This window comes from Numida meleagris, chromosome 2, assembly GCF_002078875.1.
Source record: "Numida meleagris isolate 19003 breed g44 Domestic line chromosome 2, NumMel1.0, whole genome shotgun sequence".
Lineage (NCBI taxonomy): Eukaryota > Metazoa > Chordata > Aves > Galliformes > Numididae > Numida > Numida meleagris.
In genome coordinates, this window is record NC_034410.1 from 63,377,096 (window position 1) to 63,394,355 (window position 17,260).

The window sequence follows — 17,260 nt, forward strand, 5'->3', positions numbered from 1 at the left end:
TTCCCCCTCCATACTCAGGTTTTCCTAAGAGAAATGTTTCATACTACTACTTTTCTTCAGTCTAGTTAGGATGAGGAGAAATGCGTAATGGCTTGTAGCACTTTGGATTGGTTTTTAAATGTGTTTGTTAGCCCTTGTAGTATATCTCCAGAGTCATTACTCAACACAAAACAGATAGACAAAAAATTCCTGGCTGTTTCCCACCTGGCCTACAGTGAAGGTAAATATGGGCTCCTCTGCCATTCCTGGCCTTTACCCCCTCTGTCCGACATTCGGGAGGCCACGTGTCTCTGGCCAGTCTCAGCTCTTATCAGGGAGGAGCTGCATCCCACGGGCGCCCAATGTTTGTGCTGCTGGAGGATCTCCAGAGCTCTACCAGCAGCTGGGGGATGGGAGCAGCGAGGCTGAAAACCATTGGGCTTGGCACTTGCATTGGTTTTTGGCTATATTTGGAATAGCTACTGGCCTCTCACTCCTGATGGTTAGCACTGCTGAGAAATAGCAGGGCAAGCCTCTGCTTAGTGTAGCATTAAGTGAGGGAGAGCTGGCAAAACCAGAAGAGCAAAGAGGATTACTTTATGCTGCATCTTCCACTAAATCTTTTTTTTTCTCCCATTAACTCTCCTATGCTATTGCGAAGAAGGAAGAACTAATTAAGCCAGTTGCTGAAAGTGTTTTGCCACCCACACTACTGAAAGGAACTCTTTGTGCAGAATTAGCTTTTACCAGCTGTGCTAAACCCAGTAATTTATCTGTGCCAAAAGAAAGGAAAAAGTGCTGCTATAGTTTATTCCAATTAAACAAGTAAAATGTAAGCAATACCCTTTATCCACACAAACAGAGATATCTCTTGCTCAAGAGCTGAGGGGTTTGCAAATAATTATTTTCTCCCTCATTAATTCTTCTTAATGTTTGTGCAAAGGGCTGGGCTGAGGAGCTCTGGGAAATTAACTCATTTGTGCACGGGACACGTTCAGCAAGCACGTCTCATGTGAGCTTGCCTCTGTTGAGACTGCCTAATGGCATCTTTTGACTTGAGGACCGTTTGGACACAGCTGAACCAGAGAATTCGTCTCAGGTTGTCCATACTACAGTCCTTACATACTGACAACGTAGTCACAAACCTTGGCTGAAATTCAGCTAATTCATCCTCAGTCCTAAAACGTTGATGTACTCCATCTGCTTCCTACACAAGGTTCTGAAGAGTGTAAACAGTGCAGGCAATGTTTTTTCCAGCTGAATTTCCAAAAGCTGAAGTCTTGATTCCCAAGAGCTAGAGTGGCTACCTCCGGTCCCCTGGGAATATGAGAACAAGGATGCTCTGTGCTTTATACAGCTCCCATTGTAATTCTCCACCCCCATAACAAAGCTTTTCGAAGTGCAGGGCACGTTCAGGTGTGGGACTTGGAGGCAGTGAAACACAAACGACAGCCAAGCGAGAAAAAAAAGAAATTCTTGGGTATCATCCATCAGAGAAAGTCAGATAAACAAGGAAATTATCTTTGTGATTCTGTCAGGAACAGATGACTCTAGTTTAGCAATGCATTAGTACTTTGCCAAAAAAGGAAGTCTTGTTAATGCAGAAAAAGAAAAGCTCTTGCTCCTTTCCTAATTCGTTTCCAGATCAGCTAAATGCTGGATTAGCCTCAGCAACGGGGACTCGGCATGCAAAGATTTAAGTGGATGAGGTGCTTCTTTCTGGGTGAGGAAACAGATTGAATTGAAAGTCTCCAAAAGAAAATTTATCTTGGAAATAGGAATATATTTTCTAAAGATAAATTCAGTTATTTCTGCTCTTTCATCATTTGAATGTGTACACAGAGAGGCTCAGCCTGTATCGTGTCTAAGGTTCAGCCTGTAATCATACGTTGTCAGAGGTGTGTGTGAGGTAGCACGAGTGCAGAGAAAGAGACATACTGGAACCTTAAAGTTACTGTTCCTGATGTAAAAATGAGTTTAATCCTTCACTTTATGAAGCCTTTAGTTTTGTTGAAGGACAGAAAAGAAGTTTCTCTGTACTTCATGTCTTGAAAACATGTATCTAGAGTAGGATCAAATTTTTTTCATAGTATTGACAGACTTGTTGCTGTAAGAACGTACTGAGGAATCTGGCAGCTCTACAGAACACATCGTACCTGGTGCCATCCTGCAAGCAGTACTAGCAGCCTCAGTGAGGACAATCTGGAGTCTTGGAGCAGACATAGAATAAATAAAAGAAGAAGCAAATAATTAAACTCTGGCTATTACACAATCAATAAATAAAAATTTCGTAGCTCCCGTCTTTCATATCCCAAAATATAGCATCAATAGCAGATTAAAAAATTAAAAAATGTTTTCAAAAATTCTAGTGGCCATTCAAATGCCATTAACAAAATACAGTATTTTATTGGATGTTTTGCAAAATGTGTATTTTGAGGAGGTGTCTGCTGCATTTTCCTACTCAAGAGCAAGGCAGGCACTCCCACTCAATTTGGATAATTCTGCTCATGCAGTTGCTACCAAACACAGGATCCTCCTTGCGTGGTTTGGGCATTACCTGCCAAATGCATCAGCATTACCAGAATACCTGGTACATGACAGCACTCAGGTCAGTATTGCCCCAGTCTGTGTCCAGCTCTGTGTTTTCAAGCACTGATGTTTTGTATTCCTTTTTTTGCCATGCTCAGCATCCCAGCCAAGTGATTTTCCTGCTCTGCACGCTATATCCAGGCTACACCAAGTTTCCCCTCTCCCTTAGCAGCAGGCTGCTGCCTGTGCCACTGGCCAGCTTGCCCTGCATGCTTTCAAGATGACTTTCTCCTGGTCACGTTCCCTCTTTGTGTTGTCCAGAAGGCTTGCAGGAAATCAGAGAAGTGAAACTGTGACTTGACTGAAGGAGCACACGATCCTGCCCACTTGGCTTTCCAATGGTTCTCCTTCTCCTTAGGACCCTTACTTGTTATCTCACGCAGTATTAAGTGCATAGCATTAGAGCAGAGGTTGTCTGTCTTGTCCACATTGTCTGTAAAGATAGCAGCATGGTTTTGTAATTAAAAAAAAATAAATCCTCTCTATTAAGAAATAATTAGCGTTTAAAAAGAAGAATCCTTTGCTATTGTACTTCATCATATACAAATACACAGAAGCATATATGCCTGCAGTATTTTATGTGTTAATCACTGCTAGATTAGATATGATTCTCTGCTGAGGAGTATCTCTTCAGGGGGAGCCTCAGAATGGATTAATAAGAGCACTAAATAAATATTAAGTAATCCTACTTCTCATCGGCTGAATAAAATTATACCAAGATACACTGCATATGTTTCTAACAAAACTGCATTTTATCATTATGAGGGGAAATAATTTTCAGAGAAATTCTTGACTATTAGCTGGTTTACTTCACACCTTCCTCTTAGCTGGAAGTCAGACAAACAGCAGCTGTAAGTTACTTGTTCCTGCCTTTTCAGAAGCTCAGTGTAGCACTGGCAGTAGAAGTTGGTTTGACACAAAGGAACAAAGAAAACAGCATTTGCAAAACACGGCTAAAAACAGAGTAACCAATAACTCCAACTTCTTTGCCCTGTGCTTCCCTTCACTTCATTTCCCATTCCTGTGTAACAGATGGAAACACTGAGAATGAAAGGCAGTGTCTCCAAAATGTTACATTTTTGTATACCAGTTCCAGCTCAAGAACAGAAATTACTTATGTGGCTAAGGAGCCAAACGCAGCTTTTCAACACTCTTTCCTAAGCAGAAATAAATAAGGCCACTGCTGCAGCATTTAATGCCAACACGAAGATTTGGCAGAGCACTGAACAGTTACTGATCAGTTCTGGGTTTGCTGTTTGGGTTTGATAACTCTGCGCCACATTTGTGTGTTTATTATTGCATTACAAAGTTGTTTCAAAAATGACTGTCCATATATTTAAAAAACGGAACATTAGAATGGCTTTAGTTAACACAGAAAATATGCTTAACTGTGTTGTGTATAGCATATCTGACTTGATAAGCAGGGAAAAAAAAATGGTTCTTAATAATGGTAGTATCCACTTCTTACATTTGGAATAAATATACCTATATATGTGGGCATATATGTAGGTGTTTATATAGGTATACAAATAAATGGGGCATTTCCTTTCTCTCCATAATAAAACTATGAAAATGCGTGTGTGACCCCTAGCTATAGGAAGGTGCTTGCTTCCCTGCAAGCAAATTTGCAGCAAAAGAGAAGATTGCCATGTTCACATAGAGATTGTTGCTCATCTATATGCTTATGCATGTGTATATTAAAAAACATATATATTTATATATAGAATGTGTTTACTATGCAAAACCATCTCTAGTACATCAACTTCAGTTATCATCTGCATTTCTTTAAGAAAAACAAGAAATATTTTTTACTGTTCCCGTGATGACCCTCCCAGGAAATCAATTTTTAAATAATTGAGAGCTAAAGGAATAGCTTTCTTAGGATGTTTTTGTATTCCTGTGCTGTGGTGGCACTTCCACATGCTTAGTCCTTGTCTTCACCCATGAGATGGTTCTGCGTAGGGTAAGAGTGTTGTTGCCATCTCCCATTGGGCTGTTCCTGCTTTTGTCTACCACAGAAAAATAAATGGCGGGAAGAGTCCTGGGGCTGGTTCACTTTTGTGGGTGGGAAGTTGTGCCCAAGTGATTATTTCAGAAACTGTTTACAAATGAATTTTAATTATTAAATAAGTACAGTTTTGGGGTTTTTGTTTGTTTGTTTGTTTTTGTGGTTGTTTTTACAAATGGGGTGATCTGTAGAAGTGACGGAGGGGGGAAGCCACCCTGGAAATGTGCAGGGGGGTTTCTCTGGGCACCATCTCATCAGTTGGTCACCAGCTGACTTAAAATAACACAGGACTGAAAGTAAAGTTTCTATGGAGAGGTTTGGACTTAGTTATGCTGCAAGCAGGGAGATTAGTTAAAGCCCAAAACATCATTAGAAGAAAGTACTTTTATCTTTTGCTCCGTTCAGCAATCCGTTCGCTCCCCATACAAATCTTGTATTGATTTTGCTTAGAAAGTGATGGTAAAAAATACCATAAAGACACCAGGAGTGTTTGTAGTCATACTGCATCAACTTACATAAAACCATACATGATTGCAGTTAGGAAGATGATGTTTTCCACGTGCTGGGAAACCCAGTCAGGATACGTCAGTAGCTGTGCAAGGTGCTGAGATGCTGTCAACGGCTGAAACCTGAACTGGTGTTTTTCCTTCTTATGTGTCAGTCTCTGCTCAGAGATCACAAGCCAGATTTCTTGTCATTTTCACTAAGCATTTATTTCCCAAAGCTGTGGACACCCTTCATCAGATCCACCTGTGTGGGTGTCCGCCTGGGTCATACATTGCCACTCTCTGTTGGATGTCTCTCTTGCTCAGATCTGCTCCCCAGCCACTTCCAGCAGTAACTTCGGGGCATTCTGGTTGGAATATGTCAGTGAGACCTGACACTAGTGGGTGGCATGGGGCTGGGAGATTGTTGGGTTTGGCAGGAGGATAATGATGAGTAGTTGGGGGCAGTGAGGAGAAATATCTTGTTCCACTGGCCTGGTAGGGTTTGTTAGTGCTCACAGCTTATCTGCCAGTTACAGTTCTGTCACGTACATGGGAAAAGCAGGTGCCTGTCCACCTTTGTCCTAAGGAGGAAAAAACATGGTGGCAATTGAAATGTACAGACTTTTTGAATACATGCAGAGCTGCCAGGGAAAGATGCCATCACACTTTCCAGAGCAGAACCACGCACTCTAAAAAGACTGAGGCAAATTAGAAAACCTTTTGAAACCTGGTCGCCTTGTTTTCAGACCTGCAGAAACAGGAGCAGTCACTCCTCCCTCAAGTCTGAGCTGCAAACTAAAATATTCACATGGCAAAGAACCACAATACGTGCCATGTCCCCTCAGAAGCTGAAGATCTGGCAGTGTTCAGCAAGTGGTGGCAATGAAGCTGCAGGACCTCACCCGCTGGCTTTCTCAAATGGGAAGGCAGCCTCTACATCCAGCTCCCTGCCCACTGTTGTCCCACCACACTTGTGTGCATGGCTGGCAGTTGGAGCTGCACAAAACCTGCCCATCACCACGGGTTTCCCTGTGGGTCCAGCAGTGGCAGCTGTGGTCCATTTGAAAGGACAGAGTTCAGGGCTGGCAGTGTAACCAAATGGGCTGGTACCAAATGGTAGCAGGATCTTCTTATGTCTTTGGAATATTGGCTTTTTCTGTATTTAATTATATGTAATTCTTCTCATTTAGCTCTACTATACATTTCCTACTACACTCTTGCCTACGTAGCAAGGGCTGTGCTCTACGATGGATCAATGTTTACTCTTCAGTAATTTCTTTTTCCCATTTGTTGCCTTGCTTACATCCATGACAAATCTCATTCTGAAACCCTGATTTGTCCAGAATTCAGATGGAAGGCAGGATTGACTTTTTCAAGATTACAAGAAAAAAAATGACCATATAGAATGGTACTAAATCTTTGAACAAGGACAAATTGTCAAGGTTTGAGGGCTGAATTTGTCATACTTATTTTTAATGCACAGAATTTCTCAGGCAGAATTGAAACTTCAGTAAGATCTGAGAAGCAGCATTATATTTCTATTGATAGTCTTCTCCTGATGACGAAGTGCTTCTTCATTGTGTGTTCATTACTGCAGAATTAAATGGCACCATTACCATAGAGGTAAATAAACCTATGGCTAACGAGGTTGCTGAGCAAATGACAGAGCCTTTCTCCACAAGAGTTTCCTGTAATTAATGAAAATGCTGACACTGACCTCTACGCTGGCTCCCAGCCATCTACCAGAAGAGTAAATGGCATGCTGTGTATGAACTTGATGCACATACATGGTGAAGTGGGAACACAAGAGATAGCTACTTAACTCTTTGGGACAAGAATCCTTGGCGATGCTTGCTTTTTCAAGTGCTTTCTCTAGACCTAATATCCATGAGGGCACACTAAGAATGCTGTTCCGATTCAGAGGGTTAATGAATGTCTGTGTGTCAGTTATGTGGCAATCTTTCTGCTGATGCAGTTGATGTTTATAGATGTGAATTTTTCAACAGCTATAAATGGAACGTATATTTGTTTTGTCTGAAGTGCATGGGAAACATCGAAAAGCTTGATCATAAAGATAGAAATTCAAGGCTAGCAGTTAAGAAAAAAATGCTTACATTTCAAAATTCAGTTTAGAACGTCACAGAATAGATTCTGCAAGTGAGGCAGCAGAGCATGCCAGCTGAAGCATGCTGCCATAGATAGAATGGCACAGCGCCATTGGCTGTGCACTTCCTGAGATGTGTGCATACCTGGGCTTTAGTAAAGAAGCAGCTCAACACATACACCTGTGACTTCACTATGTTCAAGTCGAGAGGTATAGCAGTAGGTAGTATCATTTCTTGGCACAGGGACAAAAAGCAGCAGTTTGTATCTCTCCTACCAAGACTGACTGGGAAGTCACGTACTCAGTCTCATCTGTCTCTCACTGGGTGGAGAAAAAAAATCACAGTTCAAGGTTCCTGTGTTTTTTGTAATCTCTCCGAGCTGCCATGAGATTTGCTGCACTGTATGGGAAAGGACTAAAGATTATTTAGGGTCTGAAACACAGGATACAAAAATCAAGCACTACAGCATGGTTTATGGTAAGGCAGCCGCTAAGGGATGGAGCCTGCCACGTAACTCGGGAGCAGTGAGTTCTGTTTGATAAGTAATGCTTACTGACAGCTTGAAGTTTCTGTTGGTAACACATGCCACAGCTGCGTATGGCCTTTGTTTTAAATATTCTGTATGCAACACACTTCATAAGTAATTTCAAAAATAATCAGAGTTGCTCATATGCTGTTACTGACTTAGCTCTGAGTGCCAAGAGTGGAATGTTTGCTGGCAGGGGGAACTGCTGTTCCCTTTAAGAAGGGCTCATCAATCCTCCCTCATAATGAACTTTTCAGGATTCAAATCAATGTGTTATGTGTTTCAGACCACACCGCTTATCAAGATTAAGTAGTTTATTTCCAAAAAGGCAATAGTATTTACATCTCATGTGAATGTGGGCACGCATGAGAAAATTTAAGAGCTACCAGGATTTTTCCCCTCAAAAATAGTAAATGAAGAATGCTGAAAAATTTATTTCCCTCACTTTTTTCACTACTTTGAGAGTTTGGCTTGCTGTCAGCCTTAGTTTGAGCAGTATTATATTCTGCTACACATATTCTGTTTCATGTAATTAAGCACCTGCCTTTTTTGTCCTACTTCCATAATTAAACATACCAACATACCTTTTCCAGTGAAAAGGACACAGAGCTGTGTACCAACATGCTGGGGAGAGAGCTAGGGGTGAGAAAAGGCATAGCAGATATTAAAAATTTTACTCCAAAATTCATACTTTTAAAGTAAATGTTGGCTTCTCCTGCTGACATAAGCCTACTTGCACAAAACTTCTGTCCATGTCTGAAATATTAAGTGAAGAGCTGTGTGACTGCTGTCACCAACGACGATTTAGCAGTGCTACACTGCAGACTAGAAAAGGACGAGAGGAATCAAGACAACATCAATGCTGCATTTTTGGTATTTTTCATCTCCTTACCTCACTAGAACGCACAAATGCATGAGGTGTGAATGCTGTCTCATGGTCAGCTCCAGTATGTGTAAAATCTTACTGCTGAACTAACTGTACAGGCAATGGCTTGACCATTTGTGAGGCAAACAAATTAGGATTCCAAACGAACTGGAAAATAACACACTAGCATGCAACGTATATCTAGGCTGTCCACCCAAAAGCATAATCAGAAATACCTGCTGATAATATTCATCTTTTCCTTGTTCTAAATATGGAGGCTGTTTGCTTTTGCTCTGTCATTAACGAGTGCCTTTGAATAGTATCCCTCTGCCATTATTTCAGGATTTTAGATATGCAGCTATTTTATATATTCATTATTTTTCTTAAGGGCTAAGGTGAGGAACAGTATTTCTTAGAAAAGATGCCTATAGAAAGAAAAATATCATTATGTAAAAGGTTAATACATGGGCTACACATTTCTTGGTTTGTTTTTAATCTCCTTTGTGAAGCTGAAATTACAACGTACTTATTTTCCAGGTTTGGCTTGCTAATGTTTTGATTTGATTTCAGGTCACTATCGGCCAGATGTATTCCACACAGAAACTGGTTATTGAGAGTCCAGGAAACACATAGCTGTAAGAAGACACTGACCCTGAAGCAACCCTGGACCATCTTCAGCATCTTTCAGTGCCACATACAGATGCATAACGTCACTGCACATCTGACCTATTCTGTTCAGCAGAAGAAATGTCTGAGAGACTCTGTTTTTGGCAACCAAAGTACTATTTTCTTATGGTTCACACATTCTAAAATGTATTGCTGTGATTTACGATGGCATGTACGGTAGTCCTGAAGTCTGTTTGCTTGTGTGTCCCTTGTGATTAAATAGTTCCTGCTTTATTCATCAATAAAACTTTGTTAACCTCCCTGCAACCAGATACATTCTTCTGCTGCTGCCCTTTTCTCTCACCAAGCACAAAAGATGTTAAATGTAAAACCCTTCACTTAGTTGCTAAGAGTAAATTCTTATTAATCCTGTTAGATTTTAAAATGTACAGCATCTGAATTTAATCACTAGTTTGTTTTAAATATTAAAACCATATGAGAAGCAAGAGCATTCCTTGACATTTCAGCAGTTAACAAAAAAAATTCTTTAGTTTCCAAGAGTCAACAAGCAGTCTCTCACCCTACTTTTAGCAATGAAGAGATAGCAGTAGCAGAATGTAAAACTTCTGTGCTTAGGCTTGGGTGCTTGAAATTATATTTTCCTTTTCTAAATGTGTTGAAGCACAGCTATTGGCAGAAAGTACCAAATCACTTCAGGCAAGTCTTCCCTTTCTCACAAAGCTCCTGGATTTACCAGGAGGAAAAGGCCAACAACCTACCTATGAAAATAACTCAAGTGCTATGAATTAGAAGCAAGCTTCATTCCGCAGAAGTGGAACATTCAGGATAGCTTTTTATTCAATCTGTAAGTCTGGAGATCAGTCAACATTTTTAAAGCAATTCTTTTGTTTGTGTGTTTGTTTTTTAAAGCTGAATCAAATTCTGTTCCAGTCAGCGCTGTGCTTGTTTTTGGTTTCTGTTAGAAACCAAAGGAAAAAAATAATCAGTGCAATGCTTTTTTTAACAGTATATGCAAAAAGCTTGTTTTTTTTTTCCAAGAGGTTGTTTTGCTGAGTTTTGTTGTTGTTGTTATTGCTTAAAGACAAGCAGAAACTCCAAAGTAGTTCCATAACACCATGGCCTTTAAAAACCTCCTTTCATTTCTCTTGCTTCTCAGAATTCATCTTTGCTCAGGCTTTCTTTGTTTTGCACTGTCCATGTTGTGACGTTATTAAAGCAGACAACAGACAAAGTGTCTAATTTAGAACAAAATCCTAGTCCTCACTACCATCTAACGTGTATTGTATAATTTTGTGCAGTTGAAATGTATAGTACTGCATTCCATTAACAATATAGTGTACAGAACAAGATACGAGGCCTGAGACTACAAATGTAGCCTCCATTCTCACTTAAAAAAAAAGTACAGTAATAATTCCCCTTGTATTCGGTCTATGACTACTGCATTGTCAATTGTGTTTAGTGACCGTTAAAAAGAAATGTAACTGTTTTAATAGGTACAATACAGACAATTTTCATTTTAAAATCTCCACGTTTGCAACCAGATAATTAAACACACTGAAGTTGATGTTGAAAGTGTAGAGGAGGAAAGAGTTATTATTTAAACTTCCAGTGAATGGGAAGAAACATAGTAACATCTTACACTTTTAGAGAAGGTGGACTTAGAAGCTTTGCCAGTTCTGCTTTAGAAGGGCATCAGGACTGGAACAAGCACTGCCTACATGAGCATGGTATGAGCGTGTATGCTAGGAAACAAAACAAACATCCTTGTAAACAGTGTAGCCCTGATTTATGAAGAGGCATGATTGCAACTGTAGCATTTTTACTATTTAAATCTCAGTTTTCACTGTATTTCAACATATTTAAGAAAAAAAAAAGATCTTCAAATAGAAGTCTTTTAAATACATAATAATTATACATAATAATTTCTTTCAAAATATTAGTACCTCTCCTGTGAGGTTTAGGATTCAATTTCCACCAAGAGTACAACTATAGACGTTACATCTTGTCATGAAGGTGCAATCATGAATACAAAATTGCCTTAAGATTATGAAAATCACTTCTATATTAATGCCTGAAAATTCTTTTGTTAAGTTTTGGTGGTGGATAAATAGCTGCTGCACTCCTAATTTGTGCCATCTGCTCCTTCTTTTTTGTTTCAGCATTGCCAACCAGGTTCTCTCTTAGGCATTATTACCTGCAAAGGTGCACTAGTTATCTTCAGGATACACTCTACAGACACCCATCAAGAAAGACATACATGAAATTCAGGCCCTATAATTTCCCTGTCTCCCCCAACTTTAGTGCAGAGTTTAAGACAGCTCCCTTTCTCAGTCAAGGAAAAATTAGTTCCTAACTCCAAACTGACCATGAGCTTACCATATAGTATATATACATCATTTGTTAGAATTAACTTAAGAAACTTCTGGTGCTCAGGACCAAAAGCCTGTGTTGTACTATCTAACTTGTCAACAGGAGTGCAAAGGTAGCAAAGGTCTTAGTGTTTACTCCTCAAATCCCACACAATTAGTACATTTTAGATGTCTGTTACCTCTTTTGGCCAAATCTCTATGACTTTGCTCATCGACGCACACATAGTGCACTCTCCATTAGTATCAGTGATGTGCCTATTAGCTGTACAGGATTGGAAGATGCCTAGAAATATGATTTTGACCTTGCCTAAAGTCTATTTTAAGTTTTTATCGTAGCATACTTAGTTCTGTTTAAAAGCATACCTTATCAAATTCTTTATTGTTGAAATCCTACAAACTATGGAAGGAAAATACTTAGAAGCCACACCTGGCTTAAGAAGTACAGATCAGAAATAGGTGTAGGCTGGGACAAATTCCCTATTCTTACTCTTGTGAAGCTTGCACTTATTGTTACTGATAGAGACTGCATTCTGGAGCTGGTGCTTTGGTCCATCCTAGTAGTTCCTATCTTCTTCCTGCTGCACCTTCTATGCTCCACCAGCAGAGTTGACAGTGCAGCACTCATTAAATCTTTCTTGGCACCTGTCAGTAGTTCTGCTGGATTTTGTCAAAGCAGTGTAAATGATGGGAAGTGATAAAATGCAAAGGAATGATACCATGATTGATGTACAGTGTCCGCCATTATAGAAGGTATATCCTTTATAAAAGAAGGCAGCCCGCTAAGTATCTACTAAAGCTGCAATGTTTTATCAAATCAAGCTTGCTTGTATTGTATTAAAAATGTTAAGTTTGTCCCTGATCATTTTAACAAACAATTTATTTCAGCAGTATCACCAAAATTTGACTGTTTACACATATGCTGGTTTGTGATGTATTTCACTGTATAAACCTGGAAACAGCTCTCTGAAAGAAAAAAAAAAAAAAAAAAAATTCCTTCAGCATTAGTAACTGCCAAAAGGAAAGGCCTTTCTGCTGTGCTACCACTGCTCACTGGATTTTACTGCAATTGAAAGGCCAGTTTCACAATGCCTACACACATCAGAGAAAAAGCTGTCTTAAGTAAAGCAACCTGGAGTAGCATGTGAACACTTTATATCCAATACTGAAAGAGGCCAAGAAGGATTTTAACCTACAGCTCACATCTGTAGAAAGATAGTTCTGTGTGAAGCTTCACCAAGTTTCCAAGCATTAGAAGCATTAGTTATACCTTCTAACATCAGCAGGTAGAAGAAAGAATAATTTTATGGAGAAACACCATTCCCTCAACTTACTTTCTATAAGGCTACATGAATGCGTCTCTCTAGATGGATTCAGTAAGGATATGTATATGAGGAGTCATAAAGGAGCTGTACATTGTCTGTTTTCCAGGCTGGACGGGGCTCTGAGCAACCTGATCTAGCTGTGGATGCCCCCATTCATTGCAGGGGAGTTGGACTAGATGGCCTTTAAAGGTCTCTTCCAACTCATGAGGATTCTATGATTCTATAATGACCTACAGTGAACTCCTGGCATTATTGAAGTCACGAGCATACTCATTGCTTTGCTCCTGGTTCTCAACACAGCCAGAGCTATTTCATACTCTTAGGAATATTTTGCTTGATGATGTCTATAAAAAAGATTGAAGGTGTGTAATTCTTTTCCCCAAGAGCTTTTATTCTTTATCTTATTTCAGCATTTTGGAAAGTAAAGCGTGTGCATGAACCCTTAATATGGAAGCAGAAAAAAAGAGAGAAACCAGTAATTCCTCCAGCACTGTATATTAACCAAAATTGTAAGAGGAAAAAAACCAGAGCTCTCAAACCTGTTTCACAGAGGTATGCACCTTCAAAGAATCCCGCAGGTTACACAGAGTATTGTTCATGTGTTGGAAGAGATGCTTCTTTCTAAACCACTGTACTTTTTTTTACCATTAAGCCCATTAACTACTGAAGCTTTACAAGGGGTGTGAGGAAGTGATGTAAGCAGTGCATTCAAACGACTGTTCTACATTCAAAGGAAGAGAACTATGGAGACCTGGGAAGAATGCACGGGCTTTCTTCTGAACGAGTGCACCACATAAATATTTATACCAGTCTTTGGAAATATGCTAATGCAAGGCAAGTAATTTTCCCTCTCTTAGAAAGAATCATAAAAAACAATTAAGGTGATTTAATTACTGGCAGGCCTAGATGGCAGGTTTTGAGCTCTGACATTCATCACAGTGCCACGTAACACAGGTCCCAGAACAGACAATTAAACCTCAATCATTTCCCCTATCTCTGTGCAGTACTTGGGACGGGTGGATGGATCCAGATCCCAGGAAGTCAATGGGAGCAGACGCCGTATTTTCAAGCTCTGACTGAAAGCCCCGGCTTCAAATGAAACAGAAGCAGTCTGCATGCAAGTCTGTAGTGCTTCAGGACACCAAAGCAAATTGAACTTCACTCCTTTCTGATTTAAATCTGAATTTAAACACCATTATAAACTGGGGGGAAAAAAAAAAAGCCCTTAAGAAAAATATAACTTTGATGTCCTTCACAGTAACCCAGTGTAGAGGTTCAACTATTTACTGTTTATCTTATTTACACCTATAAAAAAACTGATACATCTCTTTCTCCGTTAAGCCCTGAATCCACAGGAAAAAAAATCTGCATGAACTAGAAATCTTTACAGCTGGAGTTTATCCAAGAGTGCTAACAAATCTGTATTATTTTTTATTTCTTATGTTGGGGTAGGGAATGTGTTTATGAGCACGTTCTGCAAAAGCTATGCCCTGAATCCCTATAAAATATGACATTAACAGTAATGCAACCAAACAAGAAGCGCGTTTCACTTCACATTTTACTCTGCTGGACTTTCTCATTTTATATAATTAGAACTAATTCAATTTGAATATATTTCCTTGATAATGAAGTTACAAGCAATGAATCTCGACCTAGCACCCGCCCTGTGCTGTGTTGGTTCTGGGATGCCGGCATTTGGTACGTACATGTCCTATGTACCTACGTAACCTATGGTGCAGCCTTGCATCTCCATAGCCTGCCGTATGAAAATACAGGGGAAAAAATTGTTTTGCGTATTGAAAAGTGGTTATGTTTGAGTTCTGTCTGAGAGAAGTTTCCTCTTTCACAAAAAGAATCTCATAGTAAAGCATTTCACCTGTTGCCAAGGCGTAACAATGTTCTGCTTTAACCTGCAGGATTTTTTTTTTCTCTGCATTTTGAATTTCAGATAACACATAAATGTTACACTTTTCGGAGGCTGGATGTTTCACATCCCTTGTCCATAGCTTACAGAATAGCAGAGAATGTTTCTTATCCTCTACACATAACTGCAGATCGCAGCTACAATTCTTGTATGTGCCAGCCCCACAGCTCATGCCTTGGAGCATGGCTGCTGCTGTGTTCTGTTTTAGGAGACAGCCCCGCAGCCCACCCTTTGCTGGTGAAACTTCCTTCTTCTCTGAAGCAATTAATGAACAAAACACAGAATAAGGAATGCACTCCACAAGTCTGAGACATTACACTACTTAAAAGAATCTATCTTGATGCCATTGGCATCACGTATCAGCTTAAGAGCACGTTATTTCATTGATACAGCTATCAATGGCTAATGCACGCTGCGTTATTCCACGTCCTCGCCTGCAACCTAACAGTGCACAACAGCTCTGCACCAGCTCGCAGAAAGGGCAGCTTAGCTGAAGACTCATTTTCAGGTATGGGGTATTTACAGGGATGCAAATATTTCTAAGGTGCTCATAAGAGGCTTTAAAATGTTTTATATCTTCAAAGGAAACGAAGACCTGAGAAAATGCAGTGTGCTCTGTTTATAAAAGGAAGCTCATCACTCAGGGTCTTGCTAAAGAAGACACACACAAAGGCCAAAGCATTTTCTGCATCCAGACAACACTTCATCTATTTTTTCATCGGGGAAAAAAAAATATCAAAATAATATGAGTCACGCTGCAGAGGAGCCATCACATCCTCTACAGAACCCCATACCAGCAGAGCCTCCTTGCACCCGAGCTCTGCACAAGCTGCCCCCACAGGGCACGGGGCAGGGTTAACACACATGTTCTGCTGTACAGAAGATGCAGTAAAAATGATGGTTTGTGTCGGCGAGCTTTTAAAAAAGCTTTTTATTCTGACAAAGCCGTTTGCATTGGCACTTTTTTTGCCTAACGTCAGGACTTGGGACACAGCAGTGGCCAACCTCAATGCGTGCAGTGCGATGCAATGCAAGAGTGAAGGGCTGTGGGTTAAGCGTCCAAACCCAACAACAAATGAATACTGGAAAAGATGTCGCAAAACGAGCTGAATAAATTAAAAACACTTGCAAGCGTGGTGCAAAATGTAACATAAGGAGAGATGAAGCGAAGCATTTGCTTTCGTTCATTAGCGAGATACCCTCCCTATCACACTGTCACTGCGCTGCGAGGAGGCCGTCCAGGTCACCGCGCTCCCCAACACGGGCATACCGAACCGCCTGCCAGACAGACACCATCTTCCACTGCACAGCACGTGACTGCGGGCTGTTGTTATCGAAGCTCTCCTGATAACTCGCTATCAGACAGTATTTTTAACCACTCCTCCGCCCCGGCTCCAGGCCTGCCAGCCGTGTCTCCGGCAGCCTATGTTCATCACAGCCCCTTCCGCGGACGTCCTTCTGGGCAAGGCAGGGAGCGGCACCGGGGCCCCACTCGGTCTCTTCGCTCTCTCAACGCGGAGCCGGCCCGCAGTGCCCCGATCCTACTTCAGCCGTCGTCCCAACCTCCCCCCGACGGCCGCACGGCTGTCGCTCAGTCGCCGGGCGCGGCGGCCGCCTCCGGGCAGCCCTCGGGGTCGCGGCGGCAGCGCAGCGTGTAGTTGCGGCCGTCGTTGTTGTCCCAATGCTCGCCCTGCGAGCCGCGGTAGCGGATGGCGAAGTGCAGGGCCGAGCCCTCCCGCATGCTGGGCGGCACGCACAGGGCGAAGGAGAAGCGCTCGGCCGGCGGCTCGGCGCCGTCCGCCGGGGCCGGGGGCAGCGGCGAGGCCGGGACGTCCATGAAGGAGAGCCACTCGTTGAAGGTGTAGCGCACCGTCACCTCGCCGGGCCCGGAACCGCGCAGCGCCCGCACCGTGCCCCGCACGTCGGAAGGCAACGCGGGCCGCCCCAGCCGCTCCAGGCAGACGCGCTGCCGCCGCAGCCGCTCGGCGCTCGGTGCGCCGTCGTCGGGGAAGTCGGGCTCCAGGCGCAGGGCGGGCGACGGGCGGGGCGGCCCCGGGGCAGCGCCGGGCTCCGTCGGGTCGCGGTGCTCGGCGGGCGGGCTCTGCAGGCGGCACAGCGCGGCGGGCGGCACCCGCGGCTCTTCGGCGTCGCTGAAGTGCTTCACGCTGGCCAGGCTCAGCCCCAGCGAGTCCGCGAACTGCACCCGCTTCTTGCACTTGGGGCAACAGTCCTCCCCCGCGGCCGCCTCCTCCCCCTCCTCCTCCTCCTCCTCGCAGCCGGGGGACGGCGGCCGGGCGCAGCGCAGCTCCAGCAGCAGCAGCCGCTCCCCCGCCGCGCCGCTGCCCCAGGCCCCCGGGGCCGCCGACTCCGGCTGCGGGCGCGCGGGGCTCGCCATGGCGGGCCGCCCCGCCGGGCCCTGTGGCGGCGGCGGGCGGGCGCGCACCGCTTTATCCGGCGG

The 17,260-nt window shown here is 42.5% G+C and overlaps 2 protein-coding genes across 2 annotated transcripts in view; one reads left to right on the top strand and one right to left on the bottom strand.

Moving 5' to 3' along the window:
• Window positions 1-9,342, top strand: part of LYRM4 (LYR motif containing 4) — an 82,173-nt gene extending 72,831 nt beyond the window's left edge. Inside the window, exon 3 of the mRNA XM_021388669.1 lies at window positions 9,131-9,342. Within this exon, the coding sequence (XP_021244344.1) occupies window positions 9,131-9,193 (63 nt within the window). The 3' untranslated portion in view covers window positions 9,194-9,342. The remainder of the gene's footprint in view (window positions 1-9,130) is intronic.
• Window positions 10,990-17,205, bottom strand: PPP1R3G (protein phosphatase 1 regulatory subunit 3G). The gene has a single exon (XM_021388668.1). The coding sequence runs from the start codon at window positions 17,195-17,197 to the stop codon at window positions 16,394-16,396; it is 804 nt and encodes a 267-aa protein (XP_021244343.1). The 5' UTR covers window positions 17,198-17,205; the 3' UTR covers window positions 10,990-16,393.